The sequence below is a fragment of the Pseudopodoces humilis genome, chromosome 32 (assembly GCF_049639895.1).
Source record: "Pseudopodoces humilis isolate 2021_Gansu_Grassland_sample_001 chromosome 32, ASM4963989v1, whole genome shotgun sequence".
Classification (NCBI taxonomy): Eukaryota; Metazoa; Chordata; class Aves; order Passeriformes; family Paridae; genus Pseudopodoces; species Pseudopodoces humilis.
This window is the reverse complement of record NC_142231.1, coordinates 916,505-934,461: the sequence shown is the minus strand read 5'-3', so window position 1 is coordinate 934,461 and position 17,957 is coordinate 916,505. Positions and strand designations below refer to the sequence as shown.

At 53.0% G+C, this 17,957-nt stretch overlaps 1 protein-coding gene and 1 non-coding gene across 2 annotated transcripts; one reads left to right on the top strand and one right to left on the bottom strand.

The window, feature by feature from the left end:
- The first annotated feature begins 95 nt into the window (after window positions 1–95).
- Window positions 96–16,297, top strand: RNF41 (ring finger protein 41). Its single transcript, XM_088068815.1, has 7 exons — window positions 96–215; window positions 3,592–3,699; window positions 7,600–7,712; window positions 9,874–10,145; window positions 11,336–11,471; window positions 12,322–12,425; window positions 15,199–16,297. The coding sequence occupies exons 3-7, from the start codon at window positions 7,623–7,625 to the stop codon at window positions 15,548–15,550; spliced, it is 954 nt and encodes a 317-aa protein (XP_087924941.1). The 5' UTR covers window positions 96–215; window positions 3,592–3,699; window positions 7,600–7,622; the 3' UTR covers window positions 15,551–16,297.
- A 1,105-nt stretch (window positions 16,298–17,402) lies between these two features.
- On the bottom strand, window positions 17,403–17,484 carry TRNAS-CGA (transfer RNA serine (anticodon CGA)). Its single transcript has one exon. It is a non-coding gene; the product is annotated as a tRNA-Ser (tRNA).
- Between the last annotated feature and the right edge of the window lie 473 nt (window positions 17,485–17,957).

The window sequence follows — 17,957 nt, the reverse complement described above, 5'->3', positions numbered from 1 at the left end:
ACCAATAGCGATACTGAAAGGGCGGGACTTTGCGGGGGTTAAGCCACGCCCCCTCGCTCCGCCTTTACCATCGAGTTGCGGCTGGAGAGGCACTTCCGGTTGGCGCGGTACTTCCGGTCGGAGCGGCACTTCCGGCGTGGCGGGGCCGGGCGGGGACACCGGGAGGAGGCCGCGGCCGCCGCTGAGCCCCGAGCGGGCCGGGCCCGCCGCCCGCGGTACGTGGAGCTGGGGGAGGGCGAGCCCAGAGGGTCATGAGGCGGAGTTGGAGGCTTTTCCACGCCTTTCCCCGCTCTCCCCGAGCTACCGGGGGCGCCCCACGGGCGGCCCCGGTAGCACCGGGAGAACGGGGAAAGGCGAGGGGAAACTTCCATGGGGTAACCCCGGGGGGATCCCGGTGGATGGAGAGCACCGGGCCGGTGTCGGGGGGGGAATGGAACGGAACGAGCCCCGGGAAAACCGGGAGCGGCTCCGGCCGGGAACCGGGACAGGGAACGCGGGGAGAATCCCGGAGAATTCCCGGAAAATTCCAGAGAATTCCAGGAGAATCCCGGAGAAAGCTGGGGAGAATGCGAGGGAATCTGGGGAAAATTCAGGGAAATTTTGGGAAAAATCGAAATAAATTGGAATTCCCAAATTTCCAGGCCAGAATTCCCAAATTTCCAGGACCAGAATTCCCAAATTTCTGGGACCAGAATTCCCAAATTTCCAGGACCAGAATTCCCAAATTTCCAGGACCAGAATTCCCAAATTTCCAGACCTGGAATTCCCAAATTTCCAGGCCAGAATTCCCAAATTTCCAGGCCAGAATTCCCAAATTTCCAGGACCAGAATTCCCAAATTTCCAGGCCAGAATTCCCAAATTTCCAGGCCTGGAATTCCCAAATTTCCAGGCCAGAATTCCCAAATTTCCGGGACCAGAATTCCCAAATTTCCAGGCCTGGAATTCCCAAATTTCCGAGGCCAGAATTCCCAAATTTCCAGGACCAGAATTCCCAAATTTCTGGGACCAGAATTCCCAAATTTCCGGGACCAGAATTCCCAAATTTCCGGGACCAGAATTCCCAAATTTCCGGGACCAGAATTCCCAAATTTCCAGGACCAGAATTCCCAAATTTCCAGGACCAGAATTCCCAAATTTCCAGGCCAGAATTCCCAAATTTCTGGGACCAGAATTCCCAAATTTCCAGGCCAGAATTCCCAAATTTCCAGGACCAGAATTCCCAAATTTCCAGGCCAGAATTCCCAAATTTCCAGGACCAGAATTCCCAAATTTCTGGGACCAGAATTCCCAAATTTCCGGGACCAGAATTCCCAAATTTCCAGGCCAGAATTCCCAAATTTCCGGGACCAGAATTCCCAAATTTCCGGGACCAGAATTCCCAAATTTCCAGTCCTGGAATTCCCAAATTTCCGGGACCAGAATTCCCAAATTTCCAGGACCAGAATTCCCAAATTTCTGGGACCAGAATTCCCAAATTTCCAGACCAGAATTCCCAAATTTCCAGGCCAGAATTCCCAAATTTCCAGGCCAGAATTCCCAAATTTCCAGGCCAGAATTCCCAAATTTCCAGGACCAGAATTCCCAAATTTCTGGGACCAGAATTCCCAAATTTCCAGACCAGAATTCCCAAATTTCCGGGACCAGAATTCCCAAATTTCCAGGCCAGAATTCCCAAATTTCCAGGACCAGAATTCCCAAATTTCCAGGCCAGAATTCCCAAATTTCCAGGCCAGAATTCCCAAATTTCTGGGACCAGAATTCCCAAATTTCCAGACCTGGAATTCCCAAATTTCCAGGACCAGAATTCCCAAATTTCCAGGCCTGGAATTCCCAAATTTCCAGGACCAGAATTCCCAAATTTCCAGGACCAGAATTCCCAAATTTCCAGGACCAGAATTCCCAAATTTCCAGGACCAGAATTCCCAAATTTCCAGGCCAGAATTCCCAAATTTCCAGGACCAGAATTCCCAAATTTCCAGGCCAGAATTCCCAAATTTCCAGGCCAGAATTCCCAAATTTCCAGGACCAGAATTCCCAAATTTCTGGGATCAGAATTCCCAAATTTCCAGGCCAGAATTCCCAAATTTCCAGGCCAGAATTCCCAAATTTCCAGGACCAGAATTCCCAAATTTCCAGGGCTGGAATTCCCAAATTTCCGAGGCCAGAATTCCCAAATTTCCAGGACCAGAATTCCCAAATTTCCGAGGCCAGAATTCCCAAATTTCCAGGACCAGAATTCCCAAATTTCCAGACCTGGAATTCCCAAATTTCTGGGACCAGAATTCCCAAATTTCCAGGGCTGGAATTCCCAAATTTCCGAGGCCAGAATTCCCAAATTTCCGGGACCAGAATTCCCAAATTTCTGGGACCAGAATTCCCAAATTTCCAGGCCTGGAATTCCCAAATTTCCAGGACCAGAATTCCCAAATTTCCAGGCCAGAATTCCCAAATTTCCAGACCTGGAATTCCCAAATTTCCAGGACCAGAATTCCCAAATTTCCAGGACCAGAATTCCCAAATTTCCAGGGCTGGAATTCCCAAATTTCCGAGGCCAGAATTCCCAAATTTCCAGGACCAGAATTCCCAAATTTCCAGACCTGGAATTCCCAAATTTCTGGGACCAGAATTCCCAAATTTCCAGGGCTGGAATTCCCAAATTTCCGAGGCCAGAATTCCCAAATTTCCGGGACCAGAATTCCCAAATTTCTGGGACCAGAATTCCCAAATTTCCAGGCCGGAATTCCCAAATTTCCAGGACCAGAATTCCCAAATTTCCAGGCCAGAATTCCCAAATTTCCAGGACCAGAATTCCCAAATTTTCTGGCTGAGAATTCCCAAATTTCCAGACCTGGAATTCCCAAATTTCCAGGACCAGAATTCCCAAATTTCTGGGACCAGAATTCCCAAATTTCCGGGACCAGAATTCCCAAATTTCCAGGACCAGAATTCCCAAATTTCCAGGCCAGAATTCCCAAATTTCCAGGCCAGAATTCCCAAATTTCCAGGACCAGAATTCCCAAATTTCCAGGACCAGAATTCCCAAATTTTCTGGCTGAGAATTCCCAAATTTCCAGGCCAGAATTCCCAAATTTCCAGGACCAGAATTCCCAAATTTCCAGGCCAGAATTCCCAAATTTCCAGTCCTGGAATTCCCAAATTTCCGGGACCAGAATTCCCAAATTTCCAGGCCTGGAATTCCCAAATTTCCGAGGCCAGAATTCCCAAATTTCCAGGACCAGAATTCCCAAATTTCCAGGACCAGAATTCCCAAATTTCCGGGATCAGAATTCCCAAATTTCCGGGACCAGAATTCCCAAATTTCCGGGACCAGAATTCCCAAATTTCCAGGCCAGAATTCCCAAATTTCCGGGATCAGAATTCCCAAATTTCCGGGACCAGAATTCCCAAATTTCCAGGCCTGGAATTCCCATGGAATTCCCCAAACCCCCCAAACCCCCCCGCGGAGCGTGCAGGATTTCTGGGAATTCTCCATTCGGAATCTCACCCCAACTTCAGGAATTTGATTCTCCAGGGAATTCCGGCCGGGCTGGATCTTCATTTTCCCGTTTTTTTCCTTTTTCCGGGATCAGATCCCAGCAGGAGCTCGCCAGGAGAGGGAAAAATGGGATTTTGGGAGGAATTCCGTGCACGGAGCGAGGCCGTGGCCGCCCCTTCCCGGAGGAATTCTGCTGCGGGAGGTAAATCCAGGATCCCTTTTTCCCGTGGGAATTCCTTCCCTTTTCCCGGGATTTCCTCCTTTTCCTTGGGAATGGGAAGGGATCCAGGGCGGGGATGGGGAATTCCCGGGATTCCCGAGGTTTGGTTGGAATTCCCGGCTCCGGAGCTGCCCCTGCCGGGTTTGTGTGGCCGGGATTCGGCTTGGGAGGAGCTGGGGATTCTGAGATTCCCGGGAAATCAGAGGAAAATCGGGAATTCTGAGATTCCTGGGAAATCAGAGAAAAATTGGGAATTCCTGGAGATTCCCGGAAAACTGGGGAAGAGCTGGGAATTCTGAGATTCCTGGGAAATCAGAGAAAAATCGGGAATTCCGGGAGATTCCCGGGAAATCAGAGAAAAATCGGGAATTCTGAGATTCCCGGGAAATCAGAGAAAAATCGGGAATTCTGAGATTCCCGGGAAATCAGAGAAAAATCGGGAATTCTGAGATTCCCGGGAAATCAGAGAAAAATCGGGAATTCCTGGAGATTCCCGGAAAACTGGGGAAGAGCTGGGAATTCTGAGATTCCTGGGAAATCAGAGAAAAATCGGGAATTCCTGGAGATTCCCGGGAAATCAGAGAAAAATCGGGAATTCCTGGAGATTCCTGGGAAATCAGAGAAAAATCGGGAATTCTGAGATTCCTGGGAAATCAGAGAAAAATCGGGAATTCTGAGATTCCCGGGAAATCAGAGAAAAATCGGGAATTCTGAGATTCCCGGGAAATCAGAGAAAAATCGGGAATTCCTGGAGATTCCCGGGAAATCAGAGAAAAATCAGGAATTTTGGGAGATTCCCAGAAAATCAGAAAAACTGGGAATTCCAGGAGATTCCTGGGAAATCAGAGAAAAATCGGGAATTCCTGGAGATTCCTGGGAAATCAGAGAAAAATCGGGAATTCCTGGAGATTCCTGGGAAATCAGAAAAACTGGGAATTCCAGGAGATTCCTGGGAAATCAGAGAAAAATCGGGAATTCCTGGAGATTCCTGGGAAATCAGAGAAAAATCGGGAATTCTGAGATTCCTGGGAAATCAGAGAAAAACTGGGAATTCCAGGAGATTCCTGGGAAATCAGAGAAAAATCGGGAATTCTGAGATTCCCGGGAAATCAGAGAAAAATCGGGAATTCCTGGAGATTCCTGGGAAATCAGAGAAAAATCGGGAATTCTGAGATTCCCGGGAAATCAGAGAAAAATCGGGAATTCCTGGAGATTCCTGGGAAATCAGAAAAACTGGGAATTCCTGGAGATTCCTGGGAAATCAGAGAAAAATCAGGAATTCCAGGAGATTCCTGGGAAATCAGAAAAACTGGGAATTCCTGGAGATTCCCGGGAAATCAGAGAAAAATCGGGAATTCTGAGATTCCCGGGAAATCAGAAAAACTGGGAATTCCTGGAGATTCCCGGGAAATCAGAGAAAAATCGGGAATTCCTGGAGATTCCCAGAAAATCAGAAAAACTGGGAATTCCAGGAGATTCCCGGGAAACTGGGGAAGAGCTGGGAATTCTGAGATTCCTGGGAAATCAGAGAAAAATCGGGAATTCTGAGATTCCTGGGAAATGAGAAAAATCGGGAATTCTGAGATTCCTGGGAAATCAGAGAAAAATCGGGAATTCCTGGAGATTCCTGGGAAATCAGAAAAAAATCAGGAATTTTGGGAGATTCCCAGAAAATCAGAAAAACTGGGAATTCCAGGAGATTCCCGGGAAATCAGAGAAAAATTGGGAATTCTGAGATTCCTGGGAAATCAGAGAAAAATCGGGAATTCTGAGATTCCCGGGAAATCAGAAAAACTGGGAATTCCTGGAGATTCCTGGGAAATCAGAGAAAAATCGGGAATTCTGAGATTCCTGGGAAATCAGAGAAAAACTGGGAATTCCTGGAGATTCCTGGGAAATCAGAGAAAAATCGGGAATTCCTGGAGATTCCCGGGAAATCAGAGAAAAATCGGGAATTCTGGGAGATTCCCAGAAAATCAGAAAAACTGGGAATTCCAGGAGATTCCCGGGAAACTGGGGAAGAGCTGGGAATTCTGAGATTCCTGGGAAATCAGAGAAAAATCGGGAATTCCTGGAGATTCCTGGGAAATCAGAGAAAATCGGGAATTCTGAGATTCCTGGGAAATCAGAGAAAAATCGGGAATTCCTGGAGATTCCTGGGAAATCAGAAAAACTGGGAATTCCTGGAGATTCCTGGGAAATGAGAAAATCTGGGAATTCCAGGAGATTCCTGGGAAATGAGAAAATCTGGGAATTCCAGGAGATTCCTGGGAAATTTGGGGAGAATCCCGAGGAATCTTGGGAGAATCAAAAGGAATTTGGGAGGCAATTCCATGGAATTTTGGGAGAATCCTGAGGAATTTTGAGGGGAATCCTAAAAAATTTTGGGATAATCCCAAGGAATTTTTTGGGAGAATTCTGAGAAACTTTTGGGAGAATCCTGAGGAATTTTTGGGATAATCCCAAGGAATTTTTTGGCAATCCCAAGAAATTTGGGAAAACCGGGATCTGGAGCCGGGAATTTTTGCATTCCCGTGTCCCAGGGGAAGCTCCCGGAGGGATTCCAGGAGGAAAATCCGGGATCCGACCCCAAATCCCGAATTTTGGGATCGTCCAAAAGGAGGGAAATGAGGAAATTTGGGGTTTATTTTTGAGGAGTCAAATTCCAGCTGGGGCTGATCCCGGGATTTGGAGGGGTTGGGAATGCTGGTGCGGCTGCCAGGGTCGTTAGCAGGAGGATTAATGAGGGTTAATGAGGGTTAATTAGGGTTAATTAGGGCTGGGGGTGTTGCACGGGCAGAACTGGTTGTTCCCAGTGGGGAATGTGGAGTCGGGAAACTCCTGGATTGTCCCAAATCCATCCTGAATATCCCAAATGTCCCAAATCCGTCCCAAATCCATCCCAAATGTCCCAAATCCATCCCAAATCCGTCCCAAATCCATCCCAAATGTCCCAAATCCATCCCAAATACCCCAAATCCATCCCAAATGTCCCAAATCCATCCCAAATCCGTCCCAAATCCATCCCAAATGTCCCAAATCCATCCCAAATCCATCCCAAATGTCCCAAATCCATCCCAAATCCATCCCAAATGTCCCAAATCCATCCCAAATCCATCCCAAATGTCCCAAATCCATCCCAAATCCGTCCCAAATCCATCCCAAATGTCCCAAATCCATCCCAAATACCCCAAATCCATCCCAAATGTCCCAAATCCATCCCAAATGTCCCAAATCCATCCCAAATGTCCCAAATCCATCCCAAATCCATCCCAAATGTCCCAAATCCATCCCAAATGTCCCAAATCCATCCCAAATCCATCCCAAATCCGTCCCAAATCCATCCCAAATGTCCCAAATCCATCCCAAATCCGTCCCAAATCCATCCCAAATGTCCCAAATCCATCCCAAATCCATCCCAAATGTCCCAAATCCATCCCAAATCCATCCCAAATGTCCCAAATCCATCCCAAATGTCCCAAATCCATCCCAAATGTCCCAAATCCATCCCAAATACCCCAAATCCATCCCAAATACCCCAAATCCATCCCAAATGTCCCAAATCCATCCCAAACATCCCAAATCCATCCCAAACGTCCCAAATATCCCAAACCCATCCTGAGCCCATTCCAAATATCCCAAATCCATCCCAAATATCCCAAATCCATCCCAAATATCCCAAACCCACCCCAAACCCCCAAATCCCCCCTCCCCACCTGTGCGATTCACCCAGCCTTGTGAATGTGGTGCGAGGGCAGCAGCGGGGACATCACGGAGGGGCCGAGACCCCTTTCCCCTCCAGGAATTTCTGGGAATTCGGGAATCCGGGGGTCGGGATGTGCCCTGGAGCATTCCCGGGATTCTGACGCTGCCGCCCCGCAGGGTTCTGGCGCCGGTGACGAGCGATGGGGTATGATGTGGCTCGCTTCCAGGGGGACGTTGACGAGGACCTGATCTGCCCCATCTGCAGCGGGGTCCTGGAGGAGCCGGTGCAGGTAAGTCCCACCTGGTGTCACCTGGTCCCACCTGGTACTGCCTGGTCCCATCTGGTCTCACCTGGTCTCGCCTGGTCCCACATGGTCCCACATAGTCCATGGAGAAAAAGAGCGGGAAACGTGAGGGGAGAAAAAGGGCGGGAAACGTGAGGGGAGAAAAAGAGCAGGAAACGTGAGGGGAGGAAACAGCAGGAAATGTGAGGGGGAAAAGGTTGGAAATGTGAGGGGAAAAGAGCAGGAAACGTGAGGGGAGGAAACAGCAGGAAATGTGAGGGGGAAAAGGTTGGAAATGTGAGGGGAAAAGAGCAGGAAACGTGAGGGGAGAAAAAGAGCGGGAAACGTGAGGGGAGAAAAAGAGCGGGAAACGTGAGGGGAGAAAAAGAGCGGGAAACGTGAGGGGAGAAAAAGAGCGGGAAACGTGAGGGGAGAAAAAGAGCAGGAAACGTGAGGGGAGGAAACAGCAGGAAACGTGAGGGGAGGAAACAGCAGGAAATGTGAGGGGGAAAAGGTTGGAAATGTGAGGGGAAAAGAGCAGGAAATGTGAGGGGAGAAAAGAGCGGGAAACGTGAGGGGAGAGAAAGAGCGGGAAACGTGAGGGGAGAAAAAGAGCGGGAAACGTGAGGGGAGGAAACAGCAGGAAATGTGAGGGGGAAAAGGTTGGAAATGTGAGGGGAAAAGAGCAGGAAACGTGAGGGGAGAAAAGAGCGAGAAACATGAGGGGAGAAAAAGAGCGGGAAACATGAGGGGAGAAAAAGAGCGGGAAACGTGAGGGGAGAAAAAGAGTGGGAAACGTGAGGGGAGAAAAAGAGCGGGAAACGTGAGGCCACAGGGACATTGAGGGGCTGCAGCGTGGCCAGAGCTGGGGAAGGGCTGGAGCAGCAGGAGAAGGCTCTGGAGAAGTCCTGAGGGGGCTGGGAAAGGGCTGGGCCTGGAGAAAAGGAGGCTCAGGAGGGATCTTTTCACCTCACACCTCCCTGACGGGAGAGTGGGGCCGGGCTCTGCTCCCAGGGTGAGAGGGAGAGCTCTGAGGCAAAGTCCTTCCGTGATTCTGGGGGGAATTTGCAGGGTTTTGGGGAAAATCATAGTTGTAGCCAGGTGGGGATTGGCCTCTTCCCCCAGGGAACAGCAGGAGAAGAGGAAATGGCTCCGAGCTGTGCCATGGGAGGGTCGGGTTGGCCATCAGGAGGAATTTTTCCATGGGCTGTTACACGTGGGAAGGGAGGTTGGGAGCCCATCCCAGAGGAGTGGAGGTGGCACTCAGGGCTCTGGCAGGGATCAGTCATGGGTTGGACTTGATGATCTGGGAGGTTCTTCCCAAACTCAACAATCCCATGAGCGATCCCATGTGTGATTCAGTGACAATCCCATGTGTGATCCTGTGAATGATCCCATGAGCGATTCCATGAGAGATCCCATGAGCAGTCCCTTGAATGATTCTGTGAGAGATTCCATGAACAATCCCATGTGTGATCCTATAAGCGATCCCATGAAGGTTTCCATGTGTGATCCCATGTGTGATCCCATGAACGATCCCATGAGCAATCCCATGTGTGATCCCATGAGCCATCCTATGAATGATCCCACGAACAATCCCATGAACGATTCCATGAACAATCCCGTGAATGACCCAATGAACAATCCCATGAGTGACGATGAGTGATCGCATGTGTGACCCCATGAACCAATCCCATGAACGATTCCATGACCAATCCCATGAGCAATTCCATGAGCAATCCCATGAATGATTCCATGGTGATCCCATGAACAATCCCATGACCAATCCCATTAACGATTCCATGACCAATCCCATGAACAATCCCATTAACGATTCCACGACCGATCCCATGAACAATCCCATGAATGATTCCATGGTGATCCCATGACCAATCCCATGAACGATTCCATGACCAATCCCGTAAACAATCCCATTAACGATTCCATGACCAATCCCATGACCAATCCCATGACCAATCCCATGACCGAACAATCCCATGAGTGATGATGAGTGATCCCACGTGTGACCCCAAGAACAATCCCATGAGCGAGCCGAGGCGCCACTCAGGGCTCTGGCAGGGCTCATTCTCATCTCGAACTCAACGATCCGAGAGGTTTCTCCCGATCCCAAGGATCCCACCGGTGACTCCGGCCTCGTTCCCCGCAGGCCCCGCACTGCGAGCACGCCTTCTGCAATGCCTGCATCACGCAGTGGTTCTCGCAGCAGCAGACGTGCCCCGTGGACCGCAGCGTGGTGACGGTGGCCCACCTGCGCCCGGTGCCGCGGATCATGCGGAACATGCTCTCCAAGCTGCAGATCACCTGCGACAACGCCGTCTTCGGCTGCACGGCCGTCGTGCGCCTCGACAACCTCATGGCACACCTCAACGACTGCGAGCACAACCCCAAGCGCCCGGTCACCTGCGAGCAGGGATGCGGGTGAGGAGGGGCACGGTGTGGGGGCGGGCATGGGGTGGGGATGGACACAGGATGGAGATGGACACAGGATGGCACCAGGATGGCCATGGGATGGGGATGGGAATGGGAAGGGCCCTGGGATGGACACAGGATGGGGATGGACACAGGGTGGTACCAGGATGGCACCAGGATGGCCATGGAATGGGCATGGGAAGGGTCCTGGGATGGGCACGGGATTGGGATGGACACAGGGTGGCACCAGGATGGCCATGGATGGACACAGGAAGGCTCCTGGGATGGACACAGGATGGAGATGGACACAGGAAGGCTCCTGGGATGGGCACGGGATGGAGATGGACACAGGGTGGCACCAGGATGGCCATGGAATGGGCACAGGAAGGGCCCTGGGATGGCCATGGGATGGGGATGGACACGGAATGGGCACAGGAATGGTCACAGGTTCAGGGAAGGAGCCTGGGATTGGGATCCCACAGGGTTTGAAGTCCAAGATCCTGCAGAGAAAGGGTTGGGAAGGGCTTTTTAAATGGAACCCATTTCTCTTTTAGCTCACTTGGGTGTTGGAGCTTTTTGGGTCTTCCCAGAGCCATTCCAGCTCCTGGGATTGGGATCCCACAGGCTTTGAAGGCCAAGATCCTGCAGAGAAAGGATTGGGATGGGTTTTTAAGTCTGTCCCCCTGTGCTGGCACTGCTGGGGCTCCTCCAGCGCTGGGTGCAGCTCTGGGCTCTCAGGGCCACAAAAACATTGAGGGGCTGGAGATGGGAATGGAGCTGGGGAAGGGCTGGAGCAGCAGGAGAAGGCTCTGGAGAAGTCCTGAGGGGGCTGGGCAAGGGCTGGGCCTGGAGAAAAGGAGGCTCAGGAGGGATCTTTTCACCCCACACCTCCCTGACGGGAGAGTGGGGCCGGGTGGGGCCGGGCTCTGCTCCCAGGGAACACCGGCATGAGAAGGAACAGCCCCAGATTCCTCCAGGAGAGGTTCAGGATGGGACAGCAGGAGGAATTTTTCCATGGAAAAGGCTGTCAGGCTTTGGAGCTGCCCAGGGAGGTGGTGATGGAGGAGGAAAATCCTCATTTATTCTCAGAATTCTCCCCCAGTCTGGCACTCAGAGGTTTCCACGCTTGGATTAGCTCTGGAAAGGTATAAATTCCCCCTGATTTGGCATCTCCACCTTTATTTCCCCGCTCCTGGCAGCTTGGAGATGCCCAAGGATGAGCTGCCCAACCACAACTGCATCAAGCACCTGCGCTCGGTGGTGCAGCAGCAGCAGACCCGGATCGCCGAGCTGGAGAAGACCTCGGCCGAGCACAAACACCAGCTGGCCGAGCAGGTGGGGCCAGGAATGCCGGGATTGGCTCAGGAATGGGCAGATTTGGGTTGTTGGATGCTGAAATCGTGGAAAAAATTGGAGAAAAGCGGCTGGGGGAAGGTGTGGGATGAATGTGGCTGTGTGGGGATGGGCTGGGGGCTCCAGGAACGCCAGGATTGGGATGGGAAGGAGCAGACTTGGGGGCTTGAGCACTAAAATCCTGAAAAAACAGGAAAAAACAGGCAGATTTGGGTTGTTGGACACTGAAATCCTGGAAAAAATGTGGAAAAAGCGGCTGGGGGAAGGTGTGGGATGAATGTGGCTGTGTGGGGATGGGCTGGGGGCTCCAGGAATGCCAGGATTGGGATGGGAAGGGGCAGACTTGGGGGCTTGAGCACTAAAATCCTGAAAAAACAGGAAAAAACAGGCAGATTTGGGTTGTTGGACACTGAAATCCTGGAAAAAATGTGGAAAAAGCGGCTGGGGGAAGGTGTGGGATGAATGTGGCTGTGTGGGGATGGGCTGGGGGCTCCAGGAACGCCAGGATTGGGATGGGAAGGGGAAGATTTGGGGGCTTGAGCACCAAAATCCCAAAAAAACAGGCAGATTTGGATTGTTGGACACCAAAACCCTGGAAAAAATGGGGAAAAAGCGGCTGGGGGAAGGTGTGGGATGAATGTGGCTGTGTGGGGATGGGCTGGGGGCTCCAGGAACGCCAGGATTGGGATGGGAAGGATCAATTTTAGGAACTTTGACACCGAAACCCCCCAAAAAATAAAGGCAAAAACGAGCTGAGCGTGGCTCTCTGAGGCCAGGCCGGGATCTTTGAGGTGATTCCCATTCCCAATCCCGTTTTTCCCTGCCCTGGCAGAAGAGGGACATTCAGCTGCTCAAGGCCTACATGAGGGCGATCCGCAGCGTCAACCCCAACCTGCAGAACCTGGAGGAGACCATCGAGTACAACGAGATCCTGGAGTGAGTGCGGGAAAGAGGGGAATTGGTGGGGTTTGTGAGGGAAAATTGTCATTTTCTGGGGGAAATGGATTGTTTTCTGAGGGAAATTTGTTGTTTTGTGAGGGAAATGTGTCATTTTTTGAGGGAAATTCGTTGTTTTCTGAGGGAAATTTGTTGTTTTGTGAGGGAAATTTGTTGTTTTTTGGGGGAATTTGTAGTTTTGTGAGGGAAATTTGTCGTTTTTTGAGGGAAATTTGTAATTTTGTGAGGGAAATTTGTCGTTTCTTGAGGGAAATTTGTTGTTTTCTGAGGGAAATTTGTTTTGTGAGGGAAATTCGTTGTTTTTTGGGGGAATTTGTAGTTTTGTGAGGGAAATTTGTCGTTTTTTGAGGGAAATTTGTAATTTTGTGAGGGAAATTTGTTGTTTCTTGAGGGAAATTTGTTGTTTTCTGAGGAAAATTTATTATTTCTGAGGGAAATTTGTAGATTTTGAGAGAAAGTTGTTGGATTTTTGTGGGGAATTTGTCATTTTTTGAGAGAAATTTGTAATTTTGTGAGGGAAATTTGTGGATTTTGAGAGAAATTTGTTGGTTTTTTGTGGGGAAATTGTCATTTTGTGAGGGAAATTTGTTGTTTTCTGAGGGAAATTTGTAATTTTTTGAGGGAAATTAACGATTTTTTGAGGGAAATATGTTGGGTTTTTTGTGGAGAATTTGTCATTTTTTGAGGGAAATTTATTATTTTTTGAGGGAAATTTGTAATTTTTTGAGGGAAATTGTAGTTTTTTTGAGGGAAATGTGTCAGTTTTGGGGGAGATTTTGTTATTTCTGAGGGAAATTTATAGTTTTTGAGGGAAATTTGTCATTTTCTGATGGAAATTTGTAGTTTTTTGGGGGGAAATTGTAGTTTTTTGAGAGGAAATTTCTAGTTTTTAGGGGGGAATTCGCTGTTCTTCTGGGCCCTGGTGGGGATGGGACTCAGGTTGAACTCAGTGGTCACAGAGGTCTTTTCCAGCTTCAGCAATTCCACAATTCCATCCCAAAACCCCATCCCTGACCCTCTCTGAGTGTCCCCAGCTTGGTGAACCTCCACAATTCCAGAATCCCAAACCCCCTGTGTGTCCCCAGCTTGGTGGCCCTCCCCAGTTCCACAATCTCACCCCAAACCCCGTCCCTGACCTGCTCTGACTGTCCCCCAGCTCCATGACCCTCCCCAATTCCAGGATTTCATTCCAAAACTGCTGTCCCTGTCCCCCAGCTACGTGACCCTCCCCAATCGCAGGATCCCACCCCAAAACCCCTGTGTATCCCCCAAGGTGGGTGACCCTCCCCAATCCCAGAATCCCAAAATCCCACCCCAAACCCCCCCGTGTGTCCCCGCAGGTGGGTGACCCTCCCCAATCCCAGGATTTCACCCCAAACCCCCATCCCTGTCCCCAGCTGGGTGAACCTCCCCAACCCCAAAATCCCACCCCAAACCCCCCGTGTGTCCATGCAGGTGGGTGACCCTCCCCAATCCCAGAATCCCACCCCAAAACCCTTGTGTATTCCCCAAGGTGGGTGACCCTCCCCAATCCCAGAATCCCACCCCAAACCCCCCGTGTGTCCCCACAGCTGGGTGACCCTCCCCAATTCCAGGATTTCACCCCAAAACCCCTGTCCCCAGCTGGGTGACCCTCCCCAATTCCAGGATTTCACCCCAAAACCCCTGTCCCCAGCTGGGTGACCCTCCCCAATCCCAGAATCCCAAACCCCCATCCCTGTCCCCCAGCTGGATGACCCTCCCCAGTCCCCAAATCCCACCCCAAACCCCCATCCCTGTCTCCACAGCTGGGTGACCCTCCCCAATCCCAGAATCCCAGGATCCCACCCCAAACCCCCCCGTGTGTCCCCGCAGGTGGGTGACCCTCCCCAATCCCAGAATCCCACCCCAAACCCCCCAATGTGTCCCCGCAGGTGGGTGACCCTCCCCAATCCCAGAATCCCAAACCCCCCCATGTGTCCCCGCAGGTGGGGGGCCCTCCCCAATCCCAGAATCCCAAACCCCCCAATGTGTCCCCGCAGGTGGGTGACCCTCCCCAGTCCCAGAATCCCACCCCAAACCCCCCAATGTGTCCCCGCAGGTGGGTGACCCTCCCCAATCCCAGAATCCCAAACCCCCCAATGTGTCCCCGCAGGTGGGTGACCCTCCCCAATCCCAGAATCCCACCCCAAACCCCCCAATGTGTCCCCGCAGGTGGGTGACCCTCCCCAGTCCCAGAATCCCAAACCCCCCGTGTGTCCCCACAGCTGGATGACCCTCCCCAATCCCAGAATCCCAGGATCCCACCCCAAACCCCCCCGTGTGTCCCCGCAGGTGGGTGACCCTCCCCAGTTCCAGGATTTCACCCCAAAACCTCTGTCCCCAGCTGGGTGACCCTCCCCAATCCCAGAATCCCAAACCCCCCGTGTTTCCCCACAGGTGGGTGACCCTCCCCAATCCCAGAATCCCACCCCAAACCCCCCAATGTGTCCCCACAGGTGGGTGACCCTCCCCAATCCCAGAATCCCAAACCCCCCAATGTGTCCCCGCAGGTGGGTGACCCTCCCCAATCCCAGAATCCCAAACCCCCCAATGTGTCCCCGCAGGTGGGTGACCCTCCCCAATCCCAGAATCCCAAACCCCCCAATGTGTCCCCGCAGGTGGGTGACCCTCCCCAATCCCAGGATCTCACCCCAAACCCCCCAATGTGTCCCCGCAGGTGGGTGACCCTCCCCAATCCCAGAACCCCAAACCCCCCAATGTGTCCCCGCAGGTGGGTGAACTCGCTGCAGCCGGCGCGGGTGACGCGCTGGGGCGGCATGATCTCCACGCCGGACGCGGTGCTGCAGGCGGTCATCAAGCGCTCGCTGGTGGAGAGCGGCTGCCCGGCGTCCATCACCAACGAGCTGATCGAGAACGCCCACGAGCGCAACTGGCCGCAGGGGCTGGCCACGCTGGAGACACGCCAGATGAACCGGCGCTACTACGAGAACTACGTGGCCAAGCGCATCCCCGGCAAGCAGGCCGTGGTGGTGATGGCCTGCGAGAACCAGCACATGGGCGAGGACATGGTGCTGGAGCCGGGGCTCGTCATGATTTTCGCTCACGGCGTGGAGGAGATCTGATAAGAGCAACGGGTCTCGGAGCCGCGGGGATGGCCTGGACTCGGGTTTTAGGGTTCTCCGCTTGACTGGAGTTGTTTGAAAGCCGTCTCGGCTCCTTCTCTGTTTCAAGGAGAGAGGGGGAGCGGGGGCTCCACGCACTGCCAGACCCTCTCGGGGGTCCCCCCCCAAATCCTGCCTCACACCCGGTGCCCCCACCCAGGACAGCTCCGTCTCCTCGTCCCCTCTGGGATTTCCACCTCGCTCGGCGTCCCCAAGTGGGGTGCTGGTGGTGTCACCGACCCTGGAGTGAGGGGTCCTTGGCCTTGGGGACCCTCCTGTCCCCCCTCGCTTCGTGCATGCCCCATTCCCTGGCCCCGGGAGCCACCGGATCCCCCCGGGCATCTCCCACCTCCTCCCAATCCGTGTTTGGCTCTGCTTTCTCCGCCCTCGGTGTTACTTTTCCAGACACTCGTGATTGTGGTTCTGTATTTTTTTTATTTTATTTTTTTTTTTTTAATATACTTTTATTTTTTTTTCCTTGATCTTTTCTCATTTTTACTCCCCCTTTTTGATTTTCCGAGTACCGTGGGCAGGCGCCTCTGGCCTGGGTCCCTGGGACTCGTTGGGAATTTAATTTATTTACATTTATTTTGTTGGAATTTATTTTTTTTTTTTTTTTACCATTGTTTCTCCTCCAGTGCCGGTCCCTGTGGATCCGGCAGGAGGCAGGGATTGAAGTGATCAATAAACAGAATTCTGGTTGCTTTATCCCTGCTTTGGGGGCCTCCTCCTGCGCCCCAAAACCCTTCCCATGTTGGGGGGCTCAGTCCTGGGGTAAAAATGGGTGAGTTTGGGGGTGATCTCCCCATCCTGGGGGGATCTGGGGATCAATAAATGTCACTCCTGGGAGGCAATGGGGGTGGCTGAGGTGGGTTCCCACAGCCCTGAAGCCCCCCAGATGTGCTCCCCAAAAAGGGCGAGCCTGTCCCCAAAAAGCTGGGAACAGAGTGGGGTCCCAGCTTCTCCTGCCCTTAAAAGATCCGGGATCAGAGGGGGGGCCCTGCTGCTCCCACCCCAAAAAGATCCGGGATCAGAGGGGGGGCCCTGCTGCTCCCACCCCAAAAAGATCCGGGATCAGAGGGGGGGCCCTGCTGCTCCCACCCCTTAAAGAGCCGGTACCGGGGCTGGGGGGGGGTCCCCGCTGCTCCCACCCCAGAAAGAGCCGGGATCAGAGGAGGGGTCCCCGCTGCTCCCACCCCAGAAAGAGCCGGGATCAGAGGTGGGGCCCTGCTGCTCCCACCCCTTAAAGAGCCGGTACCGGGGCTGGGGGGGGGTCCCCGCTGCTCCCACCCCAGAAAGAGCCGGGATCAGAGGAGGGGTCCCCGCTGCTCCCACCCCAGAAAGATCCAGGATCAGAGGGGGGGGGTCCCCGCTGCTCCCACCCCAAAAAGAGCCGGCATTAGAGGGGGGTCCCTGCTGCTCCCACCCCAAAAAGAGCCGGCATTAGAGGGGGGTCCCTGCTGCTCCCACCCCAAAAACAACCGGTACCGGCGCTGGGGGGTCCCCGCTGCTCCCACCCCTTAAAGAACCGGTACCGGGGCTCTGATCCTCGCGCTGTTAGGAGTTGGTACCGAGCGAGGATCCCTGTGGTTATCCCCGTTAGAAGAGCCAGGAATTTGGGGGGTGGTCCCCCACTGTTCCCACCCCTTAAAGAGCCGGTGCCGGGGCTGGGGGGATCCGTGATGCTCCCGCCGTTAAAAGAGCCGGTACCGGAGGAGCAGGGTGTATTTAACCGGTACCGGAGGAGCAAGGGCGTGTCCGCCGGTACCGGGAAAGCTCCGCGTGTGTTCCCCACCAGCAAAAGTGAGCGTGGCGTCACGGACAGGATTCGAACCTGTGCGGGGAAACCCCATTGGATTTCGAGTCCAACGCCTTAACCACTCGGCCACCGTGACTCTCGCGCCTCCGTCCACCGCGCTCCGCATAGACCCGGCCCCGCCGCCGCCGCTCCCGGCCCCGCCCTGACCGGGGCTCGGTGCCCGGTGCTCGGTGTTTGGTGCCCGGTGCCCGGCGTTTGGTGCCCTGTGCTCGGTATTTGGTGCCCGGTGTTTGGTGCCCGGTGCTCAGTGTTTGGTGCCTGGTGCTCGGTGCCCGGTACTCTGTGCCTGGTGCCCGGTATTTGGTGCCCGGTGTTTGGTGCCCGGTGCCCGGTGTTTGGTACCCGGTGCCGCTCCGGGGCTCCCGCCGGGACTCATCCCTCTCCAGTCCCTTCCCCTATCCCAGGCTGCTCCAAAACACTCCCAGGGATGGGGAAATCCACTCCAACCCCTCACAGGGAGGAATTTCTTCCCAATATCCCATCCGAACCCAATCTCCTTCCATTTGAACACGTTTCTCCAGGTCTTGCCTCTCTTGTCACACTTGCGGG